Consider the following 19433-nt stretch of genomic DNA (forward strand, 5'->3'; position numbering starts at 1 on the left):
TGCAGCATGGAAAAGACCACACCAGGTCGGGGAAGAGCTCTGTTGGAACAGATACCTGGCTTTCTTAGGAACAGGGATGGGGAGGGCTTCTCCAAGCAGAAATTTCTCTAGAAATACCTGAAGGTTGAGTATCTGGTCAGATCCAAGCCAGGATGTTCTTTATTATTTTGTTCTCCATCACAGAAGCAGGTAATGCTTATGGCCACACAACTATGTTCCTAGAGCACTTTATTAGCTAAAGATTTTATAACTACTTTGAGATTTTGAAAAACTTTATCTGCTCACTGCAATGGAGCGCTGTTTATTTACTGATGAGAACATGGAGTGACAGAAGAGTTAGAGATCTTTAATGAGACCTTACCACTGGAAAAAGAGATGATAGCAATTATGGAGGGGGTTAGGGTGCAGACGGGTGGCACACTTTGACTCACTGCACATAAAAGCAGTCATGCCAGAATATAAAGAGCTGGGGAAAGGAGGGCTTTATGGTTTGTCACACATGTGCATTTATCTTGATGTTAGTGACTATCCACATACAACCTGGAACTGGTTTTTCACGACTTCATATTATAATACAGGATTTTTAAAAAAGATTTTATTTTATTTGAGAGGTAGAGTTACAGACAGTGAGAGGAAGAGACAGAGAGAAAGGTCTTCCCTCCGTTGGTTCACTCCCCAAATGGCTGCAGCTGCCGGAGCTGTGCCAATCTGAAGCCAGGAGCCAGGAGCTTCTTCTGGGTCTCCCACATGAGTGCAGGGGTCCAAGCACTTGGGCCATCTTCTACTGCTTTCCCAGGCCATAGCAGAGAGCTGGATTGGGAGAGGATAAACTGAGACTAGAACCGGCACCCATATGGGATGCCGGCGCCACAGGCGGAGGATTAACCTACTGCACCATGGCGCTGGCCCCTTTACAGGACTTTTATCATTGGTCTGTAGTCTTCAAAATCATAATTTAAATACGTAATAATGCATATACAAATACATAATTTAAATATATAATCATAATCATAATTTAAATACATATAGACTATTCTCTGCAATGGATACTCTGCAGTTGATAGAAGTATTTTCCTGCTTCTTGGACATTTGAATGGATTCCATTATTTCATTATTGTTGATAATGCTGTAGTGAGTAACCCAGCAGTCAAAGCAATGTAGAACTAATGGATTTAAATCGTACCTGAGACTTCTTTGCCCTTTGACATTCACGAGAGGACTTTGGTTTCCTTGTGGAACAACTCAAGAGATCAACTTGGGTGAACTACAATGTGATTGACCCTCCCTGGGATAAAGCCACGGGATAGCCTTGGTGTCATTCCAAGTTCTACCATGGATTTATGGATAACAGGGAAAAATCAAACCCATTATTTGACAATGGAAATATTCAGCTCGATGTTTGCATAGTCCATACCAATGACATGAACACCGAACACTGTGGCTACAACCAGTGCCTCAGCTGCCACTATGTACTGCCAACACAGTCCATGATTTCTCCATTTACTTTCCAATTCAAAATTTGGGCCACATGATATGATTGGTGGAGTTAGAATATGTGCTAGTGACTGAGTTGGGACCAGATCTTAAGCTGGGTTTTTCCAAAAAGTAGAGCCCGAGGCAGAGGTATGAGTATGTGTACGTGTGTGTGTGTGTGTGTGTGTGTGTCTAGAAAAGCATGTTACTAGGATGATCATAATTTTGCATTAAGACTAACCAATCTGCCTGACTGCTCCATCTTGTGGGCAAGAGCCTGCATAAGTGGTAGTGTCTCAGGGTCATCCATTCAGAGTAGAATGGAGGGGAATTCACATTCCCGTCTCCCATTATCATAGATTTTCCAATGTTGTATCTGCCCATGACGATTTCAGGTTGCATGTACTTGAGCCATGCAGCTGCACTTTCATGTCCAGCATCAATAGGGAAGCCCTGGGGCAGGAGGCCAGAGGTGCGTGGCACTGGTATGAGATGCGGTACCATCAGGTTGTGTTTGTGTGATGTTGGCAGGTGTCCATGCTGAGCTGGGCACTGTGAAGGTGAGGCAGGAGAAAGTGAATGGGAGCATAAAAGGCATTCTAGCCAACATTTTCCTCTTCTCCCTCGGGGGTGATGCAGTTCTGTTAATTGAGGAGTCTATTCCAGCATCAGCTGTGTAGTAAAAGAAGAAACCGAGCAAGCAGGCAAATGTCCACTTCGGCATCTTTGTGTTTATCTCAGGATATTGAAAGGACAAGTTTTCTGGATACTGAAAATCATCACAAAATAAAACCTTGTGAACATATTTCCTGTGAATTATTAGTTTTTGAAATTAGAGGCAAAATCATTCCTGAAATTTCTTTTGGCAATATAATAGTTATCATTCAACATGTGGACATATTGAATATTATTTTATATTCTAGACTTTCTGACTTACACATCCTAATGAGTTTCAAGGTTTCTATTCTCTGGCAGATGTCCTAAACTGCACTCTGGCCTCAGAATCAGCCCTGAAGGCATTCAGATCTGGCTGAAGAGCCCGTGAGAGTATTTTAGGCATGGAAAGCCAAGACACTCTGGCAAAAAAAAAAAAAAAAAAAACACACATATATGAAAGATCTCTGCGAGTGAGAATCCAGTGGAAAGAACAGGTCATCAAAGAAGGAGGTACCTTTCTCTGAAGGGAGGAGAGAACTTCCACTTTGACTATGACCTTGTCTAAATAGGATCAGAGTTGGTGAACTCAAAAGGCCTCCATAGCCTTGGCAACTCATGACAAGAGCCTAGGGAGATTACTGAGGCCATAAACAAGAGTGTCAATTTGTTAAGTCAACAACAAGAGTCACTGTGCACTTACTCCTCATGTAGGATCTCTGTCCAAAATGTGCTGTACATTGTGATTTAATGCTATAACTAGTACTCAAACAGTATTTTTCACTTTGTGTTCTGTGTGGGTGCAAACTGTTGAAATCTTTACTTAATATATGCTAAATTGATCTTCTGTATATAAAGATAATTGAAAAATGAATCTTGATGTGAATAGAAGGGGAAAGGGAGCAGGAGAGGGGAGGGTTGTGGGTGGGAGGGAAATTATGAGGAGGGGGGAAGCCATTGTAGTCCATAAGCTGTACTTTGGAAATTTATATTCATTAAATAAAAGTTAAAAAAAGCTTTCTATTCTCTCTGATTTTCTGTTCTAATCATAATTTTTGTAACATTGTCTTCTATACAGTTTATTGGTGAATTGCTTCAGGAACTGAAGGTGCTTAAACACACAGACCATGTCTTTGGAAAACAAAGTGCAATGAGAATAAGATTGGAAAATTAAAAGTAGTGCTTATTAACTTCACTTTTTATATGTCCAGGTCATCTTGAATGTTGATGGTGATGATGCCAGAGTGCTCAAGGCTGAGAGTGTTTAGTGTTCATCTGCCTGGGATAATTTTCCTCTTTTGTTCACAACCAGAATCAATCACGGCCCCCTATAGCCACAAGGGGGCAGGAAATGCAACCTTGTGGTTTGACTGAACTAAGAGAGAACAGTGAATATCTGGCAAATAGAGCCAATGATACTGCAGCGGATTTGGCATTTTTAGCAATTAATGCTACAGAAAGCCATGTGTGATACATAATATGTTGAGGTTGTGGCATGCATAGAATTTTTAGACATTTAAATTACAGAAGTGCTTATTTGTAAAATGAATATGTAGCATGTTTGAATATATAACCACCAACACAGCTGTTCAAAACGATTTAAAAAAATCTTTACTTGCATTAAATCACTATAAATTTTACTCCAAGTCCTTGTTCCCGTAAAAATAGTGGGACTTGCAACCTCAGTATTGATGGGGCTCCACACTGCAGGGCTGTGAATCAGAGGAGACGCTGCGCTCTTCACTCTGCTGGACACTGCTGAGAGGTACATCCATCAAGCCCACATATGGCCCCTCTGGGGCTTGTGGCTCTGGTGCTCTGGACAAGCTGGGAGACACCAGAATCTTTGCTGAGGTTCATGGCTCAGCCTCCCAAGGGGCATCCCGCTGTGTTCCCTCTGGGGCCATTCCACTTCCCTAGGACTGTCCCCAAGCTGGATGTGAGTGCCCCCCTCTGAGCCAGGCTCTGTCTCCTTCGCAGTCTGTGCACACCATCGCTGCTCTCCTGCCTCCTCACCTTTGGAAGAGCTGCCGACCATAAATAGCTCCTCTCTCTGCAGAGCCCTTTGTTCTGAAGCTCCCCTACTCAGTTTGCACACGGAACTGCCACACGTGATGACTGTGTATGTGTTGTGTTCCACTGTGAATTAACTTTAATAATAAATAGTGGATTGGGCAAGGATGGGTTGGAAGAAGGAAGTTGATATTTATGGGGCACCTACCACGTGCTGGGCCTTGGTGTGATAGTGTTACATTATCTCACTTTTTTAAAAAAAGATTTTTATTTATTTATTTGACAGGTAGAGTTACAGACAGTGAGAGAGAGAGAGACAGAAAGGAAAGGTCTTCCTTCCGTTGGTTCACTCCCCAAATGGCCGCTATGGCTGGAGCTATGGAGATCCGAAGCCAGGAGCCAGGTGCTTCCTCCTGGTCTCTCATGCGGGTACAGGCGCCTAAGGACTTGGGCCATCCTCTACTGCCCTCCCGGACCACAGCAGAGAGCTGGATTGGAAGAGGAGCAACTGGGACTAGAACCCGGAGCTCATATGGGATGCCAGCACCGCAGACGGAGGATTAACCAAGTGAACCACGGCGCCGGCCCCACATTATCTCACTTAACATTGCAGTGATACTATGAAATGGAGATCATGAGCCCAGAGGAGGAGACTAACGTTTGCGGGGTTGTATATATACATGGGACAAAATAAAGTAGCTAAGATTTGTGATGCTTACTCTGTTTCTGTCATTGGTATAAGCTCTTTATGAATATAAACTTAATCTTCACAACAGCTTTTGAAGGAAGTAAAATTAGGTATAATATTCCTACTCTAAAGATGAGGACATGAAGTTACAGTGAGTTCGAGAGACTTACCCAAGGTCACACAGCTTGGAAATGGTGAGGTCATGTATGGTCTCTGGCAGTCTGGCTCCAGAGCCTTTGCTCTCAACCATTGTGTTGCTCTGCTTGGAGAGGGAGAGAGAAAGAAAGAGGGAGTTAGGGAGAGAGAGAAACAGAGAGAAAGACACACAAACACACAGAGCAAGAGAGAGAGCGAGAGAGCAAGAGAGGCATAGACAAATTCTAATTTTGAGTAAATTTGTTGAAAGTAAGATTTTCTCCAAAGAAGCTCAATGCTTTTCTAAGGGAGTGAGTTTTTTTTAAGAAAGATTTATTTATTTATTTATTTGGAAGACAGAGTTATAGGGAGAGAGGCGGGGGGGGGGGGAGCGAGAGAGAGAGAGAGAGAGAGAGAGAGAGAGAGAATCTTCCATCCATTGATTCACTCCCTAAATGGCCACAATGGCTGGAGCTCCGCTGGTCCAAAGCCAGGAGCTTCTTCTGGGTCTCCCACATCCATACAGGGTCCCAAGCACTTGGGCCATCCTCCACTGCTTTCCCAGCCACATTAGCAGGGAGATGAATTGGGAGTAGAACAGCCAGGACTTAAAAAAAAAAAAACAGCCAGGACTTGAACCAGTGCCCATATGGGATGTTGGCGCCACAGGCTGTGGCTTTACCCACACTAGGCCACAAGAGATGAGTCTTAAAATCAGTCCAGCCGGCGCCGCGGCTCACTAGGCTAATCCTCCACCTTGCGGCTCCGGCACCCCGGGTTCTAGTCCTGGTCAGGGTGCCGGATTCTGTCCCGGTTGCCCCTCTTCCAGGCCAGCTCTCTGCTGTGGCCAGGGAGTGCAGTGGAGGATGGCCCAAGTGCTTGTGCCCTGCACCCCATGGGAGACCAGGAGAAGCACCTGGCTCCCGCCATCGGATCAGCACGGTGCGCCTGCCACAGTGCGCTGGCTGCGGCAGCCATTGGAGGGTGAACCAACGGCAAAGGAAGACCTTTGTCTCTTTCTCTCTCTCTCACTGTCCACTCTGCCTGTCAAAAAAAAAAAAATAATAATAAAATCAGTCCTACAAGTGAGCCTGTACCTGAAGTCAGTGAAGGGTGGACTCAGCCCTGACTTCCTTGACAGGCACCTGGCAGGCTGCGTCCCCAACCCCTTCCACCTGGAGGGGAAGCTACTCATGCCTACCACCGGAAAGAAAGGCTGTGTCAGCATTCCAAACGGGGCTGCTGGTGACTAGACAGTTAAAACAGCTTTCCTGAAAATGAAGTCTTCCCAGTTGCTGTTTCTCATCACCTGGCTGACTAGAAGTTCATTGCTTTTAAATATTAACATTATGGGAACTATTTGAGATCTGCTCTTTGCAAACAGCTCTGATGACTGGACAAGGTAACACTGGCCCTTGAGTATAAACCTTAAGCCTTCCTGGTTCTCCAAACAGCCAGTTTATTCTTAGCCCAAGGAAGTTGGGGGTGGAGTTAAAAAGACTTTCTCTTCTTTCATTTGTAACTCTTAATAGGCAATTGGAATGATTAAGTGACTGTTCCTGCCATGGGAAGTTAAACTCAGATTTTCTGAGGCCCAGCTGTTCATCTGAATAAGGAAGACAAGAATCTGTGTGTTTTGTTTTACCAACCTTTCCAAAATATGAAGGCTGATGAGGTGTTTAGACATCTTATGACTGTGTACATATCTTTGCATAGAGTTTATATCCAGTGATCACATTTAGTTTCTATGTTATCACTTATTATAGTTATTTTAGCACCACACACAGGGCTATGGATGAAGATTATATGAACGATTTTATAAATGATTGGGTGGGATTTTACAACAGCTAGATTTAATATGCTCAATTAATATAAATAGCTAATCTGACTTTATCAGGTGGTCAAAATAAATGTGGCACAGATATCAAAACTCACTTGGAATCACAGATGCCTTGCACTTAATATATTAGAAATATTCTGGAGAAGTTGCACACAAGCCAAATGCTTGTAAATTAAATTCTGAGTTACAGTTACCAGGGAACTTGGCTATGTGAAGAACCACCATGACGAACCATTTTGTGAATTTGAAAACCACCTTCCATCTTCACTTGTTAAATTAAAGCCTCTTCTCCTTCTTTCAGAATAGATTTGAGGCGTCCTGTAGTTCATATGTTATCAATTAGAATTTTTGTATTTGTGTTTTCAAAATGGGTAGAGTGAGCACGTATTATATAAAAATGTTTTAAAAATTCTCTTCCTCTCAAGATAATTATGATCATTTCTAAAATGACATATGAAAGGTTAAAAAACTTCATCATATATGCCAAAGGGTGTTTGTCACTAGCAGAAAGCTACCTGTTGCTTTTGATCAGTTTATCATTGTAGGATTTCAGTTCCCTCCAAAAAAAACTGTCTTAGAATACAGCAGCTGCTTGCATTCACTGTTTCAGATACTTGATTACAGATGATTTCAAAGATATTTGTCCATGCTCTGCTATTTAAAATTTTATTTCCGGGTCAGTCTCAGAACATACACACACACACACACACACACACACACACACACCCATGCATATCATAGGAAAACTTAGATTCTTGTGGGTATAATGCTTATGTTATTTAAATTTTTAATGAATTTGTTTATGAATGGTCAGATAAACACATTTCTGCCTACTTCTCTGGAAGTTTCTGAACACAAAGTAAAACTGTAAAGAAGGTAACAACTTGCACAAAAGGTGTAACTTAGAATTTTAGAATTTAGCAAGATGAGTCACAAACATGCATGGGACAAAACTACTTACAAACATATATTCCTATTCCTGTTGCAGTTGAAGGCTTTTGCTTGAATTGTTTCCTAATTCCTCTCTCATTGAATGCATATATTAATGTGCCATGGATTATGATGGATGTTATTAAAGACATAATAGATGTAATACAGGCACATTTATGTTTTATAGAAACATTAGGTAAAAGGGACATTTCAAATGAATGCAAGCAACATTTGCCAGCATGCAATGAAATAATAAAACTAATGAAAATGTGCAAGAAATTACTTAGGGCTGGTGGGGGTACAAAGGCATAATCCTTTCATTTTTGCCTTAAGTATTTACCTCCCCCCGCCCTTTGCATTAGCATTGTGCTTTTCTTTCAGTTCCTTTTGGCTTTTTAGTTCCTTCCTCACTTCTGCCTTTCTTGTTGCAGAAAGCAGGTGTGGGAGGACACTCTCAGGGCTAGGATTTGTGCCTGGATGAAATCCCTCACCACACTGTGAAATTTCATATGCTTAAACCTATCTCAACGCTGTTAAAAGAGTTTGACATGCAGAATGGTGGGGTAGGGGCCCTGGAGTCGTCGTCTTTTCCATCAGTTTTTAGAAGGTGAAAGCTGGTAGGGATGCCGTGGACCAGCTCTGTATGGAAGGTGGGCACAATGACCTCCAAGCTGGTGAGATGACCCCCGCACCCCCCATCACTCAGCACGCATGCTTTCTCATTTCCCAGATGAAGCCTGGAAGAGTTTTATTATCCTTTTTTTTTCAAGAGGCTGTGACTGCAAACTACAAGTAGAGGAAGCATCTCCCCTGCTCTGGGACCCTTAATACAGTCACGAAGGCAGAGGCCAGCCGAGGGCTGGGTGTCCGCTCTGACCGCTCGGCTTCCAGGCCGGGCTGCTCACAGGGGAAGCCTCTGGACTGTGGCTGCAGCTTTCACCTGTCCAGACAATTGCAGTTTGAAGGGCTGATGCTCTTGACAATAAAGGAGAAAGCAATTACTCCTCAGAGCGCTTGGAATCGGCAAAATAAACACGCTGTGTGCAGCTGCATTCCCCCGGGCCTTTGAAGCTGTCCCTGGGTGAAGGGGGCGTCCGCGTGGACCATCAGACCCAGCGCTTGAACTCTTAAAGTCTTTGTGTCCACACAGCCTGCATAACCGCGTCATATACCACCTGCTGGGGACTCATCCTCCCCCCACCCCTCCAATTCATTTCCTAACAAAAGACTCCAGATCTTCTAGGCAAGTTGCAAAAATTGGTTATCGCCCCCAGAGCGCTCGCAGATCAGCAGGCCAACGCGGTGCAGATGCCAGGCGCGGACCCAGCCGCGGGGTGCCCCAAGAACCGTCTCCACAGCGTGCAGCCCTCGCATTCACATCCCTGAGTCCCACCCGGATTTCGCCGACCCCAGCCTTCCTCCCAGAGTCCCAGGCCACCATCGCACCTTGTCATTTCCTCTCCTGCCCCTGGGCCAGACATCCCTCCCCCCTGGTGGGGTTGGTCGCTGTGTGCACACTTTGGGGCAGGGGCGCACAGGGTTAAATGCGGAGAGTGTCGGCCAGGTGGGGCGCCCACACCCGTCCCTGGCCACAGTGGGCACGGGAGGTGAGGGGGCGCTGTTCGGACAGCAGTGCGCGGGGCGGCGGGTGGGAGAGCTGCCAGGCTGACGAGAGGCCGGCCCGAGTGGGGGCCGCTCCGCCGCCGCTGCCGCTGTGATGCGGCGCCCGTGCTGCGCCGGGCGGTGGAGTCAGAGCCGGGGCGCGGGAGCACGAGCTGCAACCTCAGCACCAGCGGCGGCGGCGGCGGCACCTGCAGCAGCTCCCGGGCCCCGCGCTGCGCTCGCCGCCCCTCCGTGACCGCGGCCGCCGCCCCGCGCTCTCTATGGACGTCAAGGCGGCCCCCAACGGGGTGGCCACCATCGAGGACCGGATCCTGCGGATCACCGGCTACTATGGCTATTACCCGGGTTACTCCAGCCAGAAAAGTAAGGCGCCGCGGGGCGTGGATGGAAGGGAGGTGGGCGCGCAAGGGTCGCCGCGGGGATGCGGGGGGGCGCGTTGTCCGGACACCTGCAGCCCTGCCCTCGCTGTCAGTGCCCTGCGCGACTGACCGCAGGGACCTCAAGGGACAGAAACCACGTTCGCTGTCCTCGGTGCTGAAGCGGGAGAGAGCAAGGTGGCCCGGCCGGTCGCGCCCAGGAGTTTGGAAACAGTCGCAACCCCAGGAGCGGAGGCGCAGGGGGAACCCGGCGGGCGCTCCTGACGGCCGTCGGCGGCTCAACCTCGGCTGATTTATGCCGGAGGAGACTAACATGGCTGTTCCCTTAGCGGAAAGTCAACCCCAGGGACTGCACTCCCCGAAAGCCCCTACTGGGCGCCAGGCTGCGCCCTGGGGGCACGGGCTGCAGAAGCTCCGGCAAGGGGCTGACTCGCGGGGGCCGCCCACCTGGTGCTGGCCGGCGGTGGGGGGTGGCGGGGGTCACTTGGTTGTTCCCTCGGGGCTGCTGAGACGTGGCTAGCGCGTGGATCCCTCCTTTCAAATTGCTTCAGGCAGGCTCTCCACCTTGGGCAGTCCCAGAGCAAGGAGCCAGACGCCCATGCAAAGGACGGGGTTGGGGGTTGGGGAAGGTGGGAGGCGGGTGGCAGGGGGCGGCGCGACGGGGCCACTGAGCCCTAGGAGGCAGTTCGGCTCGGTTCTGTCCCAGCTTTCTTCCGCCTCTGCGAGGCCAAGCGGCGCGGGTCCTTCCAGGTCTCCAGAGCAGTTTTGCGGGAGGGCGCCGAGGTGCGCTGGGCTCTGGTCCCCTGCCCCCAGCACAAGCCCACCAGCTCTGTTTGCTGGGATTAGTTCTGTCAGCAACGGGAATGGAGCTCGTGCCCCACCCCCCACGCCCCGAATTGGGGAAATAGCTGCGGTTTAATTTCCATGCAGGTGGGATTTTTTTTTCTTTATCAGTGCATTTCTGTCATAATAGTTGGAGCTTAATTGATGTTTTTGCTGTTATTTTTAACCAGATGCCTGGATGCATTTCTGATTGGTATTTTTCTGTGGCATTTTGGTGTGCAATCAATGTTACAGTTTCTGCGAAGTAGGGGGGACTTACACAAATCCTGACGTACCCATGAAAAAACATTATTTTACTATAACTTTCTCCCCAGCTGTGCTTTCTCTCTGTTGAATAATATTTCAGGAGCTTTGTTCCTTGGGCTGCTCTCATACAGATATTTTCTACTTTAATATCTCATTTGGTTTTAGGAAAGGCCATATGATTTGGATGGTTTCTGTCTCGCTGTTTTTAGCATTTTAGAGGCTTACATTATTCCTTTTCCATACAAAAGTAATTATATAGTGCTAGAATTTTCTGGAAGGAAAATAACACACTGTGGAATGGTCTTTGAAATCTGCTGTAGACTCAAAAATGTCTTTCTTTTTTTCCTATTGGTGAAAGATTTCTTTTTTTAACTTAGAAATTTCAGTGAAGGCAGTACTCCACCTTGTTGAAATTACTTGAATTTCACCTTTGACTATTTTAATTAGGAACCATGGGATTTTGGTTGCTTAGAGAATGTAGAAGCTGTCTGTGAAATTACAAGATTCAGGGTACTTTATTATTATAATTTTTATGACAATAGAACTGTGGTTAATAAAGAACAAACCAAAAAGAATAGTGGAAAAGTGACATTTTAGATAAGGACATGTCCATATCAAATTTTTGTACTTGTTCAAATAGCTGCACATGTTCCATTTGCAATACAATAATAAGACAAATAAAAGAAGAAGAAACCAACCTTGACCAAGGCTCTAGCTGGAAGGTAAAAGGGGTGAAGCTGCATTTGGCACAGTTGGTTGTGATGGGCACTTACCTAACTTCAGGCCAGAGTTCAAAGAGTGAGGGCAGAGAGTCTCATGAGAACAGAGCATGGAGTGATAATCAGGTAACTGTCAGGAAGTTCATGCTTCCAGAAGTGGAGAGACTGCTGTTTTGCACAGTGAGACACTGGAAGAGGTGAGAGCTGGATGAAGGCCAGACAGGCAAGCACCGTGAAATAATCCTGTTTTTAATGCAGACTCCAACTAGTACACAAACACATTTCAGCAAACCAGTACAATATGCTTAATTGATTTAGCTGTTACTGGGAATGAGCAACAGCTTGGCAGAAGTCTGGAGGGATATATTTAGGAAAAGGCTACAGTGATGAACATATTACAGGAAGGCTAGGTGACTTTCTGGTTTTCTTGTTGCTTACCTATGAGGCCTTGATGATGGGCTAATCTCCTCTTATCCATGTCATTTAACTTCTTGGAGGTAGGTTGGGACTCACCTATGAGAAAACACGTTGAAGATCAATTTCTTGTTAGTACACCTTGCTGCCATGCTTGTACCCTGTCTAGAACAAGTTCTAGTAGTTATGCTGATGCAAAAAGCAATGTAGTAGAATTCAGAGGAATGCAGATACTTGTATGGGATTCTTGGCCATTTGTTTTATTTATCCTGTTCGATAATGAACAGTTACTATATATATAATATATATATATGTATGTATGTATAAAATCAGGTGCAATTATTATCAAAGTATATTGGCTTTGTAGTTATTTGTAGTTGCTCATGGTCTGGTGAAACAATAAATTCATTCACTCAACAGGTGTTAATTGAGCCCCTCTTGCATGCTAAGAGTGAATGACAATTTCCAGTGAAATACAGAGGTTCTGGTGAAGAGAGCCTTATAGATCAATTTTTAAAAAAAGATTTATTCATTCACTTGAAAGTCAGAGTTACACAGAGAGAGGAGAGGCAGAGAGAAGGAGAGAGAGAGAAGTAGGTCTTCCATCTGATGGTTCACTCTCCAATTGGCTGCAACGGCCGGAGCTATGCCGATCTGAAGCCAGGAGCCAGGAGCTTCTTCCTGGTCTCCCAAGCAGGTGCAGGGGCTCAAGGACTTGAGTCATCTTCCACTGCTTTCCCAGGCCATAGCAGAGAGCTGGACAGGAAGTGGAGCAGCCAGGTCTTGAACCAGTACCCATATGGGATGTCAGTGCTTCAGGCCAAGGCATCAACCCGCTGCGCCACAGTGCCGGCCCCTTATAGATCATTGCAAGTGTTTTGGCTTGTATTCTGAATGAAATAGGAAGGCTTTGCAGGATTTTGAGAGAGCAGTTACATGGCTTAACTTACCTTTCAAAGGGATCATCTGATTGTTCCATTGAGGCTAGGTTGGAAATACATAGTGAGAAGAGATGGTAGCTTCAACTGGAGTGGTAGCAGAGAGGTAGTGAGAGATGGTCAGATGATGGATATATTTGAAGTTAGAATCAATGAGCTTTCCTGATGGACTGGATATGGTATATGCAAGAAAGGGAAGAGTAAAAAAAATCTTTTTCTGATTTCACCAAGATTGAATTGCCAGTGGCTGAAATGTGGAAAGCTTCAAGGCAGAGAAACTTAGGGGTGTGAAACATGGGGTGAGGACAACATTTTGGAAGTGTTAAATACAATTGGAGGTGTTGAATAGGTTTGAAATTCAAAGGAGATATCTGATTGGAGATATAAATTAAGGATTTGTCCACATTTGGATGGAATTCAAGCCTAAGAATAGATAGGATTGCCAAAGAGTGAATATATAGAGAGAAGAGAAAGAACGACTGAAACCTGGGGCCGCTATTAAGTGGTTGGAGATAAAAGGAGGAATCAATACAGGAGACCAAGAAGGAGCACCCAGGAGATAGGAGGAAAGCCAGGAGTGTGTGATACTCTGGGAGCCAGTGAAGAAAGAGTTTCAAAGGGAAGGAATTAGCCGAGTCTAATGCTGTTGAAATGTCAAGATGAAGACTGATAGACCATGAGTTTGGCAAGTAAGGGTCTTTGGTGATCTTGACAGTAACTTGATGAGAGCAGTAAGGTAGGATAAAATGGGTTAGAGAATTAGAGGAGCTGATGTTGTGGTCGAGTGGGATAAGCTGCTACCTGCAATGCCAGAATCCCAGATGGGCTCTAGTTTGAGTCCCAGCTGCTCTAGTTCCCATCCAACTCTCTCTTAATGCTCCTGGGAAAGCAATGGAAGATGGCCCCAAGTACTTGAGTTCTTGTCACCCATGTGGGAGACCTGGATGGAATTCCAGGCTCCTGGCTTTGACCTAGCCCAGCGATGGCCATTATTGCTATTTGGTGAGTAAACTAGTAGATGGAAGACCTCTTTCTTTCTCTCTTGTATGTTTGTCTCCCTTTCTCTATAACTCTGCCTTTCAAATAAATAAATAAATATTTTAAAACTGAGAATATCAGTGGGAAACATTAGTGTGAGAGTAGATGACTATAGATTTTTGTGCTGAAGGGAGAAGAAAAGTAGATAATAAAGAATTAAGATGGGAGCAATATTAACATGTTTGCATGCGAATGAAAATGATTCAATAGAGAAAGAAAAAGTGATGATTCTGAAGAGCTAGGGAAAGCAATCTAAGGCACAAAGAAGAGACATTGCTTTAGATAGGAACATAGAGTAGGCTGGAGTGTGTGGGGTGGACTCTGGAAGGTAGGTGACTGAGATGGTGGAAGTATACTGCAATCCTCTTCTGGTTGTTTGAGTTGTCTCTAAATGGGAAGACAGTCATCAACTGAAGGTGAAGATGAAGGAGGAGCTGTAGAGGTAGGAGAACACAGTGTCAATAATTAAAACACACAGAGCACATAGGGAGAGTGAGTGGACTAGAGGAAGCACACTGAGGTTGTCTGGGAGCCTTAAGGGTTCATTTAAGGTTCCTGGTCTCTAATTTAAAGTGAGATCAGTAAGTATGTTGTTTTATGTAGGGAGGGACCCAGTAAGGTCATAGATCAAGGGGTGGGCATTGTGGCACACCAGATTAAGTCACTTCTTGGGATGCCCGCATCCCACATCAGTGTGCCACTTCGAGTTCCAGCTACTCTACTTTCCAATCTGGCTTCCTGCTAATGCACCTGGAAAGGCAGCAGTTGATGGCTAGGGGCTTGGGTCCCTGCTACTCTTGTGGGAGACCTGACTGGAGATCCAGGTTACTGGCTTTGGCCTGGGCTAGTCCTGCCCTTTGCAGCCATGTGAGGAGTAAACCAGCAGATAGAAGATGCAAGTAAATAAATATTTTTTAAAGGCTTGGAACAAGCAAAAACGAGGAATTAATTAGAGTAGCAGATAATCCAATAGGTATAATAAAACAATAGAGGCAGCGGATTGTATGTTAGGAAAAAATTGCTGTAGTAATTGACCATGGTATTGCAACATAGTAAGCAGAAGAGAGGAAACTGAGATAATTAGGGACTATGAAAGGGTAGTAGGATCAAAGGATTGGCGGTCTCCCTGGGATAAAATACTAGCGGAAGTTAGCTGGAAAAATAGGAGATGATGGTTAGAGAAAGGGTTTATGATGTAAGAAATCCATTTTTGTAAGTCACATGAATTAGGATAAATTCATTTGTTTTACTGTGTTCCAGTATTGATATTTTGAGGGGGAGTCTTTGTGTTTGTTTGAGTAGGCAGGGTATAGTTGTACAGTGAATTAACTTCTAATGGCTTGGAAATCGACGATAATCTCCCAGCAAGTGGTTCTGACACCTGGGATACCTCTCTGGGGACATCAGTTTCTGTGTGAAAATGAGGGTTGAAGTCATTATGTCAGAGCAACTGTGCAATAGGTCAGCTTTGACAGGTGTATGAAATGCCCATCCTTAGACAGTGAGCAGTTGCTTCTGTTCTATACCTTTGCACCTGTCAGCTTTTTGATTTTTCTTTCTTTTTAAAACTTATTTATTTTCATTTTATTTGAAAGAGAGATACATGCATGCATGTGTACACACACACACACTTTGGTTTGCTTCCCACATGCCTGGAATAGTCAAGGCTAAGCCAGGCCGGTGAAACCTAGAGCCAGAGCTCAATGCAGGTCTCCAACATGGATGGAAGGAACCCAAGAACTAAAGTCATCATTTGTTGCCTCTCAGGGTGCACATTCTAGGAAGCTCTATTGGAAGCAGAATAGCTGGGACTGGAACCAGGCACTTGTCTATGGAATGTGGACATCCAAAGCAGTGAGTTAACCACTGAGCCAAATGCCTGATCCTTTTTTCTATATTATATTAGTGATCAGGTTCTGTGATTGTTTTCTATTGGTAGCTGCAAATTTGGAGTAAAATGTTCTCCTTTGCTCTGATACCAGCTCTGCCCAACCCTTCTGCAAAGAGAACCCTGCCCACTTCTGGCTCTCTTGGCTTTCGAAGTGCCCTGACTGCTACTAGAAGGTAGCATTTCCAAGGTTCCAGCCTTAGCTGGGTCGGCTCACTTTGTGTGTTCCCTGAGTGAGCTCATTCAGTCCCAGGTTTTTACCCCTTCTATGCGTCTGTGTCTCCAGGTCTCCTTTCTCTAAACTCAGGCCTATGTTTGAAACTTTCTATGGCATTCCTATGTGAATGTCATCCATGCATATCACTCATAAAGTCAAATTCATCCTCCTATCCTTAAAACATGCCTCTCCTTCTGACTCTGCTTTCAGTTTCCAATATCTGTGTACAACCGATTGCCCAAGCCAGAAACCTGCTGTTGTCCTCAGTCACTGACCTTTGCTCTTCTCTTGCATCCAGTAAATAGTTCCTATTTCCATTCCTGCAGTCACTGCAGTAATCATATCCTCATATCTTCTGTTCAGCCTCAAGCCCTTCCCAATCTGCCATGAACACCTCAACAGCATTTACTTCCCTGAAGTGCAATCTGTCCATTTTACATGCCTGATCAAATACCTGTACTAATTTCTCACTTTCTCGCTTCTTGGACTTTTGACTAAGATCAAATGTGGAACAAAGTCCAAGCTCCTTAGCATGCCATACAATCTGAGCCTAACTTACCTTGTTGTTTTTTAGAACACACCCATCCTCCAGTGGCCAAATAATCCACACTTAGTGCAGAAAACATGAAGGTGAAGGAGCAAAGGGAGATTAAAAGGAAATTATTCAGAGGCAGATTGGTTGGTATTAACCCAGAGGTGCTTACTATAAACATTTGGTATATATTCTTTCAGTCTTTTTTATATCTGTAGACACATATAAGTGGTTTTTATTTTGTACTAAAATTTTCTCTCTTGGTGTATAGAGTTTAATAACTTACTGTTTATGTATGCATAGTCTTCCATATATGCAAACATCTTAATCCATTAACATATCCGCAGCTGGTGGACTTATAGTCCCAGTTTTCTTTTTAGTTGTTGTATCCCTCGTGGTCTCCACACTGCCTGGTCATAGACTCATCAAGCAGCTTGTTGTTTAAAGGACGTTATTTTCTCCTTGCTTCTTGGTGCCTTCTTGTTCTCTGGCCCTGATGCTCCCACCCTCTGTGTCCTCTGCTCCCCTGTAAAAATCTCCTCTGAAAAGGCTCAGTTTAAATGTGCTGTCCTTTGTAAAGTTTCCAGTTGCCCCAGGCTGGGCTAATCCTCCTCTGTGTGCCTGTAATACGGTGTACTCCCCTCTGCCCCAGCAGGTAGGACACTATTTTGCACCATGTGCCTTGCACAAGACTGTCACCCACAGAGCTGGGGAAGGGGCAGGGACTTACCTTTTTTTTTTTTATTGTAGGTAGTATCCAGTGTTATCCTGGGACTCAGGAAAGTTTATTGTGCTAATAAATAAATAATTTCAGTTTCCTTTGGAGAAATTGGAAAGTTAATTATTTTTGCACAGAAAAGGAAAGATGGTAGCTAAGGAGGGAAAGTGAAACATTACCAGCAATGAAAGAATAAAATAAATGTGCTTACTCAGAGAGTGGGAATATACCTAATGGTATCTTTGTGATCATTTTGCCTGCCTGGTTATAGCTTCTGCATTTGTGTACTCTTATTTCCTTATTAAAGTTTTCTGTGCTTGGATGGGGAAAAAGAAATTTTAAAAAATGTAGTATAGAAGAAAGTTACTAGAACAAGAAAGAAAATGTAGTTTTCTTCCCTCTCTTTTGAAGTGGTTGCTCTTGGTCTTCATGGCACAATATTACTATAACTCTCAAGCATTCTAACTGCAATACATTATGAGGTTATCTCTTACAAGTGAAATGAATGTGATAAATCATTATTCTTGTTCATATTCTGTATATATTTTGAGAATAATCTTTATATTTCCTTATATATAATATGTTACATTTTGTACACAGTCTAAAACTTTTTTAATATCAAAGGCAGAGAAACAAAGCGAGTAAGAGACAGAGGCACAGATAGGTGGGATGGTGGGGTGGTGGGGAGACAGCGATAGAGAGAGGGAGAGGGAGAGAACTCCCATCTGCTGTTCACACGTCAAATAGCCACAACGGCTAGGACTGGGCCAGGATGAAGTTGGGAGCTGGGAACAAAACCAACTTGAGCCATCACTGCAGCTTCCTCAGGTATACATTGGCCAGAATAACTGCTAGGCCACATGCTCTCCCTTGTAAACAAATACCATTGGTATACACTAGTGAGAAGTGTTTGGCACTATTATTTTAGATTAGGACATATAATGGCTTTGTTGATAACAAATACCATTATATATGTTATTGATGTTGGATAATATGGTAGTTTTTTACAATATTTATTCTATATTTTACATTTAAAATATTTGTTATCTATAAACTGAATATTTGTATTATAAAATGCTGTTATTACTAGCTAACACTTAAGTTTAATATTAAGTTCCAGATAAACTTTCTTTGGATAGCCTGTTTCAGACCTGGTTTTATACTGTGAGGTGTAATACAAAGACCACTGGCTTTGGCAACAGGAGGTCTTAGGTCTGTATATACTTTGCCAACCTTTGAAGCCTGCAGGAATAGCTTAACCTTCAAGATCAACAATTTTGTTCCTATAAAATGGGAATGATAATAGCTGCTTCACAGGTTGGGAGGATTACGTAAGAAGATTTTATTGAGTGCCTGGCACAAAATCCCATTGAATGTGTGGAAGCTGCTATGATCAAGGAGAAAACCAATACAATCAGATTTCAAAGATCTGAATTACTTTTCCTTGTAAATAAATGGCTTACCACTGCTTTCCCCTTCATATCCAACATTATATTTTGAATTATTATTAAAGATTATGTGGTAATAGTGTTAAAGACAATGTACAATTTGTGAAAGTTCACATGATTTTTGTTTTTGGATGGTACTTTGTACTCCTTACCCATTTCTGGCTAACCTGTTGTTGTAACCAAAAGGGGCAGCCCTACCTGGACTTCCCTCAGGGATAGTTTATTTTCAATGGACTAGAGGTCATTTATGAGGCAGTGACTATGAATGGGCTGATCTAAAAAAAGAAGAGACAAATCTAGAACCAATGAGCAATAGATAGATCTGTATGTCTGGAGATGCAGGTACCCAGGCATCCAAGTGGGAAGAGGGGTGAGAGCCAGAGTAGGGAAAGGGAGGGGTAGAATCCCAGCTGAAGGTGGGTAGCAGGGGGTAGGCTGGGGTCAAGACAGAATGGGAGGGCAAACAGATGGAGAGGAAGTGATGGCTGGGAGTTAATTTGGGAAGATCTATTGGAAGTAGCATTGTTTCTTTCATATATGGAGTGTTAAAGGGACAGTTCTCTTCTTGGCTATATATATAGCGGCAAACATAACAGACAGGCTGTTTTATGTTCTACTTTTAAAAAAATATATACTCGTGTTATAAACACGTTTACATCTACATAGTCTGCAGAGTTATAGTTTTTAAAATTTATAAAG

The 19433-nt window shown here is 44.1% G+C and overlaps 1 protein-coding gene and 1 long non-coding RNA gene across 2 annotated transcripts in view; one reads left to right on the forward strand and one right to left on the reverse strand.

The window, feature by feature from the left end:
* Positions 1-19433, forward strand: part of SLC35F4 (solute carrier family 35 member F4) — a 344601-nt gene that overhangs the window by 86013 nt on the left and 239155 nt on the right. The window contains exon 1 of the mRNA XM_002718268.6: positions 9038-9719. Within this exon, the coding sequence (XP_002718314.3) occupies positions 9617-9719 (103 nt within the window). The 5' untranslated portion in view covers positions 9038-9616. Of the gene's footprint in view, positions 9720-19433 lie in introns of the transcript that reaches the window.
* Positions 627-10659, reverse strand: LOC138844607 (uncharacterized). The gene is made up of 3 exons (XR_011380691.2): positions 10181-10659; positions 4999-5087; positions 627-810 (listed from the first exon to the last, which is right to left on the reverse strand). It is a non-coding gene; the product is annotated as an uncharacterized LOC138844607 (long non-coding RNA).

This window comes from Oryctolagus cuniculus, chromosome 12, assembly GCF_051225735.1.
Source record: "Oryctolagus cuniculus isolate XC-2025 breed Fujian yellow rabbit chromosome 12, ASM5122573v1, whole genome shotgun sequence".
NCBI classification, from domain to species: Eukaryota; Metazoa; Chordata; class Mammalia; order Lagomorpha; family Leporidae; genus Oryctolagus; species Oryctolagus cuniculus.